This window comes from Sardina pilchardus, chromosome 3, assembly GCF_963854185.1.
Source record: "Sardina pilchardus chromosome 3, fSarPil1.1, whole genome shotgun sequence".
Lineage (NCBI taxonomy): Eukaryota > Metazoa > Chordata > Actinopteri > Clupeiformes > Clupeidae > Sardina > Sardina pilchardus.
Window position 1 is genome coordinate 6,727,556 of NC_084996.1, and position 10,327 is coordinate 6,737,882.

The window sequence follows — 10,327 nt, forward strand, 5'->3', positions numbered from 1 at the left end:
TTCATTTAGCGCTGCGCAGATCTGGCTGAACGTGATGTATGCTGTAGGGTAGGCTACTTGCATGTTGTTTACATTTTGTGCAAAGGTCCAGCACGCATTTCGTTCAGCCAGATCTGATCTGCGCCTAATGTAATAGGCTACAATACACTCACATTGTACAGGGGTAGGCCTGCAACAGGTAGCCTACATACATACAGGAAGGGAAAAAAGCCCACACCTTTTTAACAATAATGTTTCTAAAGTTCCCTACACTACAGTGCTAGAAGGCCTTCTGTCAAACTCAATCATAAAATAATTTGCTATTGTGGATGTGATTCAGTCAATACAAATAAAATATTCACAATGCATTAACCTTCATAATCTACCTCAATATCAAAAGTGCCAAAGAAAACAACCTTAAAACAAAATGAAAAATCTAAAATTCTGTGTTCACGAATAAACTTTGTATAAATGCCTAATCAGACATGTAGCCTACAGAAGGCCTAGGCTAGGCCTATGTGATTGTGAACAGTTCCAAAACGTGACACACTTTTATCAGAGCTACAGAATGAGCAATCAGACTTAATGTCCCGTTTGTTCATCTGAAGGAAATATTTTACTGGATCTAGGCCTACTTAGCCTACTTATTGATTTAATTTTGTACATTTTCAACAAAGATACAGAAATAAATGTTTTTAAGGGAAAAAACAGGATAGGTTACTTTGAGTAACTTTTTGTTTTAAACTGAAAATGTCACTGACAGCACCGCATCTGTGCGGGGCGTCTAGATTTCTGTCTCACACACACACATTTCTTTACAGTGTATAGAGCTCTTTCATGATCTTTAAGACCCTCTTTCTGTGTACATGATGAACTCCCTATTGTTCATACTCACTTCCACTGTTCACTATATATAGGTCATAATAAAATGGCAAGTTCCCTTTATCTAACTTCCCCACTATAACTCATGAAGTGTGATGCTTGACCGCAGCCATCATAAGTGACACAACCCCCCCCCCCAAAAAAAAAACACATGCACACTTCAAAAACACAAGTCACTTCAAAAATACCCTCTCCAGTTCCACTGAAGACGGAATTTTTAGAGCGTACCCAACTGCCCCAAGACAGGAAATTGAATTCCTTAATTGAAGTCACTAGGTACCTATTACTACTATCCCTTGTGTTGGATGCAACATATCTTGTTGTGCAGTGACCAGCTCTCCGTTGTGCTGCCATTTATTTTTGAGCAAGCGAAGGACTGAGGTAAGACAATACTTGGTTATATTCTTAAATATCTAATCTTTTATTCAGGTGGATGATATCTAGAATACATCTACACACCTTAGGTGCAATGTGTGGAAGTTTGTAGATACTTTCCAAGTTTTATGAGCAGGGCATGGATTTTGTGTGGGTTTTGTAAATAAACTATTGAGAAAATGTCCTGTGTCTGTAGACACATGTCATCATGTGCTCCAGTAAGACTGAAAATATACTTTGGATTGTTAATAGCGTAACTGAGGTGGATGGACCTGGATGATTCAGTGGATGTGCTATTTGGTTGTTGTTGCTCACCTAGTCATCCTTCTTTTGAAACTTGTTGCTCGTGGCTGGTTGAATATCATTAAACACTATAATTCATGAGACTTCATCTATTTGAGCCCTGAATTATGTTTTTTTTTTTTTTTTTTAATATATATATAGTTTGGACTGGAGACCTTTATATTTTCTTAGGTCATATTGATTTTCAGAATCTGAAAAACAATACATTAAGATTGTGGCTGTAGCCTATTGAAAATGGAATTAACTTATTTCAGTGATCACGTTTTTTCCTGCAATTTGTTATACATTTTTGCATTGTTTGGTATATTTCTGTACAAATATACAGTAAATGTGGGCTATGTCTGAAGGCAGAATCTGACAAGACTGACTGTGACTTTTTGCCTGAACTCTGATGTGATTGTGTGTGAACGTAAGTTTGCTGATAACTTTTTTTGGCGTGTGAAGATAAGTGTTGAAAATGTTATTGAATAAGCAGTGTAATTATAGGATACACAAAACTAGTCAGTTGTCACCTAGCTTGAACCTGAACCTGGTCTGGTGGTGAGTGCTTGAGAAAGAAAAGAAAAGGCTAAGAGCAAGTATTAACAGAAGCCTCAACCAATCAGCTAAAATCAAATTATACCACTCAGTCACGCACCATGAGACATGTTCCCATGACAACAGAATGCAAACAACCATTCTATAGTCATCGTAGGATGGGGAGAGAGGAGGGAAACAATCAGGACTGACGCCAACCTCAGAAGTCACGTGGGTCAGGGCACATAATAGTTTATCGTAACAGCAAATAACCTTTGAGATATTTCACTATAGAAAATTCCTGGGATAGAACTTGCGGGCATTTCACCAGTGTAGCTCCCGTTGTGTGACAATGGATCTGTTGTTAGCCTTGACAGACTTTTCTTCTAGAGGACAGTAATGAAGTGATTGAATTTAAGCCACAACAATAAAGTGCAGAAACTCGTGCAGCACGAGAGAACACTCTTAATGGGATTATTATGGTCTGGTTGATGATTGAATAATATGTTCCCCATGTCACTTGTGAGATAACTGAACTGCAGAACTGTAAATGTGTGTCCAGTTTCTTTCTCCCATACTTTTCTGATGGCCTTATATATATTGTGACACTAAAGTGACATATTGGTTTGGTATTCAAGGGACTGTATACTCTTGCTGGTAAAGAGTAGAGCTGTGACAACTTTGATGTTACATAACTTGTTTGTGGTTCAATTCAATTGGGCATGAGCACATATGCGCATACTGTAGGAAGACACACATTATGTAAGTTGCTTTTCAAACTAAATAAGCTACAGGCTGCACTACCATGTGAGCTGTGTTAAGTTTGTTTTTCTTCTTGATATAATTTGTTTCTATGTTTAGTCATATAAACATAACATAAACTTACAGTAGAACCATACACCACATAAATCAACGTGATTTTCAAAGTAGCAGGCAAACAATACAATGTTATAACCTTGGACATCCTGTTATTGAATTTCCCCTTGGGGATCAATAAAGTATCTATCTATCTATCTATCTATTGACACACTATGCCTCTCTTTCCAGGTAACTTTGTTTGGTTGGTGTCTTAGGTCCTCCTCTCCACAGGATGGCGCTACATGACTACCCCATACCAGACCTTGACATAACTTTGCAGGAAGCAGGCCGGGTCCTCCAACTCACCCTGAGCCCTGACCTGTACATGCAGTACAAAAATGCCCTCTCCCAGCAGAGAGAGATCCTCCTGGAGGCCCAGAGGAAGCTGTCCGAAGCGGGTTCGGGTTGCGAAAACTGGGTGACAGAGCAGTTCAAAAGCCGTCTGCTGTCCTGTGGCGATGCGCTGCCCACTTCCACTGCCATCCCCACAGTCCTGCCACAGTCAAAGGCCTGGAAGGATGACTCTCAACTGGGGAGGGCCGCTGCACTGATGTGGGCCATGGCAAAGCTCTACAGTGAACCCTGGCTGGTCGAGGGAGATGTGCCAATGGAACGCACACAGCAGTCAGAAGTGTTTGCTGCCAGCCGACTTCCTGGAAAGAAGCAGGATGAAATTAAGGTGAGCTTTGGTGAGAGGAGACATGAACGTATACTCATTTGCATAACAGGAGGGGGAAACAGACTTTAATATTCACATTGGGTTAAGATGAGATTCGATTTGATTTGAAGTGTCATTTTGATTAACTAGAACTAGATGAGCATAAGGGTTAAAAGAGGATGGGGAGAGACTGCAATGTTCACTGCATGGTATTGCTTATAAAGGAGATAGACTGAGTGACCGGCTGAGTCAGCGACAGACAGAGAGAAAGACTGGAAAATCATGTGCACTTAATTACCAGATATCATATAACACTGGTAAGGATGTTCAGCCTCCTTTCATTGTTTTAAAGATTATCAACAGCATATTAGCATCTCTATTAGCATTAATCTTCAACACAAAAATAATTTCTGCAATTCAGTTATTATTTTGTAATACACCGATATGCCTTCTGATAAGATATGTTTACTAGAAGGAGCAGTCAGCAATTCTAACCTAATACACTTTCTGTTGCTCCTCTTGTCTGTCTGAACTGTGTGTGTGTGTCTGTGTTTGTGTGTGTGTGTGTGTGTGTGCGCTCAAAAGAACTATTGTGATGTGTATACACACAGTCCTGGCTCTGTACATGTGAAACAAAGTTGCTCAGATCAAGCCATGCACTCTATTCCAGTCTATCAACACATTACTTCAGGAGCGCAGGGAGTGGAGTATAATTTGATTGGCTAGTTGGGCTCAAATACTGCTTACAGCGGATTTAAGGGTTGTTTTCCCAACCTGATGTACAACTTTTAGCTACTTTTAGCACTAAGTGGATATACAGTAATTCAGAACTGAGCTTGTCTTTTCCATTCCAGCTCTACCCAAACAGTGTTCATGCCATCCTCACCAGCCGAGCCGGAGCGTTTCCCATACAGATCCTGCACAGGCCCAGTGCAGAGGGTCCTTTCACAGCCTTGTCTCTCGGGGACATATACGATCAAATGGAGCACATCAGTAACCTGCCTGCTGCTGGCACAGAGCAGGACGCCTCGCCCATCTGTGCCCTCTCAGCGCTGCCCCGTAGAGACTGGCATGGCGCGAGGGAAAAGATCCTGAAGAGGGGAGGGCCCACTGCAGCATCCCTGGACCTCATGGAGAGTGCCATCCTGGCTGTCTCCCTGGAGGATGGACCAGCACCATCTGACGTGGCAAGCACCCTCAATGCTATCCGACTTGGGGGAAGAGGTTGGAACTGCTTGAGGTATTACGACAAGGTTGGTAAACGATTCCCCTTAAAAAAAAGAGAGAGAAAAAAACATTTAACAGGAGGAGACAGAGAGGGCTTAAAATAAAGCAATTATCTTGTTACCTGGAGGATGCCTTGTTGATTTGCTAATTGATTAGAATGCTCAAGTTTGGATTCTGTTTAGATGAGTAATCATAGAATATTCCTTCAGTGACACTGTATTTGATATTGAATCAAATTTTGGGTTGTATCATAGGCGCACAGTGATAGTCAGATTTGACGGCGGGTGCAATTAAAGTCTTGATCAAGTGAACTAAAGAAAATTATTTTAGGGTAAAAAACTCTTTTCTTCTTTACAGGTGGTTAACATGGTGGTGTTCAAAGACAGTGCAGCAGGCTTGGTGTTTGAACATAGTGCAGTGGATGGAATGGTTGCTGGGCTTGTGGCTGAAAGTGTCTTTTATCTGTCAGAGTCACAGAATAGAAACTTGATCCATGCCCCGACAGAGAATAAATCTGTAGCTCTTGACACTAGCTTGACAAAACCCAAACCATTAACATTTCAATTGGAAGGTATAGCCATACCAAGTCAACCTGTTGAAATATCTACCCCAGAAACCCACCCTATTCTCACTTTTGAAATGTCGTCTTATCCCGATGTTTTCACCATCCTGAGGAGCCAACGAGGGGTTTATGATGCTTGGGTTAACTTTTCCCTGCAGCTAGCCTTGAGACAAACGCTTGGGGAATCAGCTGCAAAACACATCCTTGTCACTCCCACACACATGCGCCATTTCAAACATGGTCGCTGTGATCCCACATACTCCCTTACGTCCAGATCTCGGCAGTTAATTAGCACACTTGCTACCTGCATTGGTCCAGATGGGAATCCTCGGTACACCAAGGAACTCATAGGCTTGTTCCATTTAGCACTTTTCGAGCACAAAAATCTGATTAAAGCCACAAAGATTGGACAAGGTGTGGGGCCTCACTTGGCAGTCTTGCGTCATTCCATGTCCCCAAACAATCCCTTGAAAAAGTTTCTGGATCCTTTTGGATGTCCCTCTGTGTACCTCACAGGAAAAGACCTGATGGAAGGTGTGGAATGCGCAGTTGGAAATGTGTATGCTCGTGACCAGCTAGCGGTCACCTACCTTGGAAGAAAAGACCGGGTTCGTATTGTCCTGAATGGAAAAGGCAGCTTTGCAGGTATATTGGACAAACTTCACACAAACCTGCAAGTGACACTGAAGCTAATTATGCTCCTGGCACTTAGATATGCTGTTGCTGGGCAGATGGGAGCACTTGAGTGTATTCTGCAGGGGAAAGATGAGTTCAGAATGAATGGAAACACTGAAGCTAAAATTCACAGAAGTCCTAATGTGTGCAGTAAACCACCACAATCATTGGAGATGAAACCAGATTTCACATTGGTGATTCATGGTGGAGCTGGTGAAGATGTGTCATTGAACCAAAAGGTGGTGGAGGTCCTTGAGTTTGCCCTGGAAACTGCCCTAAGCCTTGGGGCACAAGTACTGAAAAATGGAGGGAGCAGCTTAGATGCAGTGGAGAGGAGTGTGGTAGCCCTGGAAGACTGCTTTCTCTTTAATGCTGGCAAAGGTGCCGTCTACAACAAAGATGGCCAACATGAGCTAGAGGCTTCCATAGTGGATGGTAACGGCAGCAACTCAGGATCAGTGGCCTGTTTGCGTAGTGTGAAAAATCCAGTGAAGGCAGCCAGACAAGTCATGGAGAAAAGTGTGCACTCTCTCCTGGTTGGGGATGGGGCTGAAGAGTTTCTACAGGGATTACCACAGAAAGACAAGCCAGTGGGAGCTGAGTACTTCGACACCGATGTGCGCCGCAGAGAGTTGGATGCCAAACTCAACAGTATCCAGTCCACCAAAAACAATCACCCACAAACTGTTGGCGCAGTGGCTCTGGATAGGTGGGGTAAACTGGCAGCTGCAACCTCAACTGGTGGACTTGTAGGGAAATGGAAAGGCAGAGTGGGCGACACTGCCGTGATGGGTGCAGGAGTATACGCTGACGAGAAAGTGGCAGTGACATGTTCGGGTGATGGTGATGTTTTCCTCAGGCAAACCGTTGCTCAAAGAGTTGCTAGTCTCTACAGTCACAAAGGCTACACACTCCAACAGGCCTGTCGGGAGGTGATCTCTGAGAACCTCAAAGGCTGCCAGGCTGGAATCATTGCAGTGGATCACAAAGGCCAAGCTGTGATCGAGACAAATGCAGCTGTCATGTTTGTCGCATCAATGATCAACAACACAATTCGTGCAGAAGTCTTCAAACCAGCAATCATCTTCTCCAACACAATCTGGGAGACTGATGAATTAGTTGCGTACTTACAACCTGACCCATGGACTCCCGGGGCCACTATACTAACCCGCAAATCTTTCAGTGGTCCTTGTAGCATTTTCCAGCTTACTGTGCAAGACTTCATGACGATGCTACTGGGGGCCCGAAGAGTTTCAAATCTGCTTTGTGAACGACTTGGCGTTCACCGTTGTGCACTTGTGGTGCATCCCCAGGAAGACCAGCCTGTCCAGATCAAAGTGCTGCCTCTGCATGGCCTGGAACCTAGCTGGAGACCACACCTTGCTGGGGAAGAAGAGTTTAACCCCAATGATCCAGGCTACTGCAGCTCTAAGAGTGGCCCACGTTGTAAAGATGCTTACCTTGACAGCATCCAAGCAAAAATACGAGCTAAGCTTCCAACACCTAATGCTCCATCCTGCTATGACTTCCTGGGAGACAAATCACACAACAATCTTTTCTCCCGAATTGTACGCGGCAAAGAGAAACAGTGGCGGGTGTGGGAGGACAACAGTCATGTAGCCTTTCTAACTCCCTTCCCCAACACACCTGGACTCACAGTTCTGGTGCCACGCAAACCGCTTTCCAGTGACATCTTCCGCCTAGAAGAAGCAGACTACACAGCCCTCATCCTTGCCGCCCGAAAAGTTGCACAGCTCTTGCAGGAAGGTATGAGGGCCCGGGGAGTGGCTCTCATTTTCGAGGGCTTTGAAATTGATTATGCCCATGCAAAGTTGATTCCCTTAGTGGCTTCATCCTGCCCAGAGGTCACTGCTGTGCCACCACAGTTTTCTCAAACCTACCCAGGGTTTGTCACCTCGGCCAATGGCCCACCCGCATCACCAGAAGAACTCAAAAAGGTCCACACTCAGATCACTCAGAACAAAGCCCCAAAGTTATGGGAGGATCCTCAAAGCCATGCCACATTAGCGATTACCAATCAATGGTACAGAAATCTATTCCAGATCCAGAGCACCCTCTTCCACAGCACCGTTGAGTATTTTCATAACATCTGTCATTATGCGTATGCTTTGACCCCCATCACCACTGACACTATCTCATCCCCAATGGGTCTTGGGTCCGACTCAGAGCCTGTGTTTGTCAACATGCTGGGACAAGATGTCTACTTGGCTGACTCCATGCAGTTTGTCCTTGAATATTTCCTGCGGTTCCAGGAAGGTCTACCCGGAGCCTACTACGTCTCACCCAGTTTCCGGGGAGAAGATCCTGATGCCACACATCTGAACCAGTTCTACCACATTGAATGTGAACTTCTGGGCGATATGGATGCCGCTATATCTGTGGCTGAGAGCTTTGTGGCCCACATAACCCAACAAATGCTGAAGAAACACTCTCAGATCATCCTGAGCACAGCTGGTTCTCTGTCCCATGCAGAGGACCTACTGAAAAAGCTTGAAGGGGGGAAACCCCTCCCAAGGGTCACCTTGGAACAAGCCATCCCTATGATGCCCTCCCCAGACTGTCTGGAGTGGGTTCAAGAGGGCCAGCCTCAGTTTGGCAGAAAGCTCACTCGGAAAGGTGAACGGGTCTTGATCGAGAAGTACGGTGGTGTCGTTTGGCTGACAGAAATGGATCACCTTGGAGTGCCATTCTATCAGGCATATGTAGAAGGCTCGGGCCGATCTAAAGCCAAGGCTGCCGATCTGCTGCTGGGATTGGGTGAGACTGTAGGCCTAGGAGAGCGCCACCCTAACCCAGAGACAGTGCAAGAGGCCTTGAGGCACCACGCTGTTCCCGATGAATCATACAAATGGTACATTAACATCCGGCAGGTCGTCCCCTTACGCACCAGTGGGTGGGGCATGGGCACAGAGCGCTACTTATGTTGGCTCCTTCAGCATAATGATGTCAGAGACATGCACATCATACCACGAATGAAAGCCAAGAAATACATGCCTTAAATATTATCCCCACTCAGAAATCAGATAGAATTTGTGGACAACATGAGTGATACAATAGTCATTTCATACATGAATCATGACCATAATGACTTTGCACATCTATACTCTTCTATAAATAAACAGGTATTTGTTGTGGTCCAATGGAGTTATTTTGATAACATATTCAGCAATTACTCTCAAATGAGGTACAGTACAGTACAGCCTTACTGTGAACCGGTGAGGATTCATCCAAATATTTCAACTGAGAAAGCATGAGTTACTTTGATTACAGATGGAGATGTCAAGAGACATCAATTACACTACTACTTACACAAATATTTTTGAATCAAAGAATCACATTTTAAGGCATTGTTGGGATGTTTCAGCCTTTTGATATTTGATTGTTTGTCGTAAAGAATGTTTAGGAGGCATTTTAAGTGGATCTGCTATAAAACTGATTTATACGGTTTGATCATTTAGAGCATGCTCATGCATCTTAGCACAAAATATCATATAAAAAGCTTTTCATAAACACATTGTAATGTTTTATTATGCTTTTGATTTTTTTCCATCTAACTAATTGTATCTGTATTGCCATTCATGTTTTTTCATACAGTTTTTCATTTCATTGTTTCTGATTTGTGGATGGATCATCATGTACCTATGAATTGATTGTGACTTGATGTAATAATTCAATTATTAGTCTAAAAAATGCAGAGATGAATTCTTTCCAGAACCAGCTGATAAACTACTGAGTTTCTAAACTATACATTGTTATTGCTTTTAAACATATCAATGAATAAAGATTATTAACAAAACATTTCATGTTCTTTTTACCTTTTAGTAAGGGTTAGTTTTAGATTTATTCAGCTATTGATTAATAACTACAATTGATGTTTATAAGAAATACGCAAACACACATGCACACGCACACACAGTTTGATAGCTGGAACTAAAGTCAGCATGTCCTGCTTAAAAATAAATAAAACAGAATAACATCAACAAGACTTAGGCCTATCTCAGTCACTCATGTATTCCGAGTTTTGTCACAACATGTAAATTACCTCAGCAAATCAGGGAATTCACTATGCCATGCTCAAACAGAATCAGGCGTCAGGTTAGCCCCAGATGCCAATTATCACAGGTCTCCACACCCAGCACCAAATAACCTGATACACAAGACACGCATTGACAGGATAAGCGTATCCCCATGACACGCACACACACATTAGGATGGACGCCATGCCACCACTCCCCAGGCCGCGTGATATGGTGCTCGTTCCAGCAGGCCAC

At 43.4% G+C, this 10,327-nt stretch overlaps 1 protein-coding gene across 1 annotated transcript; it reads left to right on the forward strand.

The window, feature by feature from the left end:
- The first annotated feature begins 1,111 nt into the window (after nucleotides 1-1,111).
- si:ch211-256m1.8 (uncharacterized) lies at nucleotides 1,112-9,821 on the forward strand. The gene is made up of 4 exons (XM_062531580.1): nucleotides 1,112-1,242; nucleotides 3,103-3,592; nucleotides 4,426-4,824; nucleotides 5,156-9,821. The coding sequence occupies exons 2-4, from the start codon at nucleotides 3,146-3,148 to the stop codon at nucleotides 9,053-9,055; spliced, it is 4,746 nt and encodes a 1,581-aa protein (XP_062387564.1). The 5' UTR covers nucleotides 1,112-1,242; nucleotides 3,103-3,145; the 3' UTR covers nucleotides 9,056-9,821.
- The last annotated feature ends 506 nt before the right edge of the window (nucleotides 9,822-10,327 follow it).

Bases quoted from the DNA above. Each gene is read 5' to 3' on its own strand.
- si:ch211-256m1.8 (XM_062531580.1), top strand. From the start codon at position 3,146: ATGGCGCTACATGACTACCCCATACCAGACCTTGACATAACTTTGCAG. The intron at 3,593-4,425 runs GTGAGCTTTGGT...TTTCCATTCCAG, and splicing joins AGAAGCAGGATGAAATTAAG to CTCTACCCAAACAGTGTTCA. The intron at 4,825-5,155 runs GTTGGTAAACGA...TCTTCTTTACAG, and splicing joins GCTTGAGGTATTACGACAAG to GTGGTTAACATGGTGGTGTT.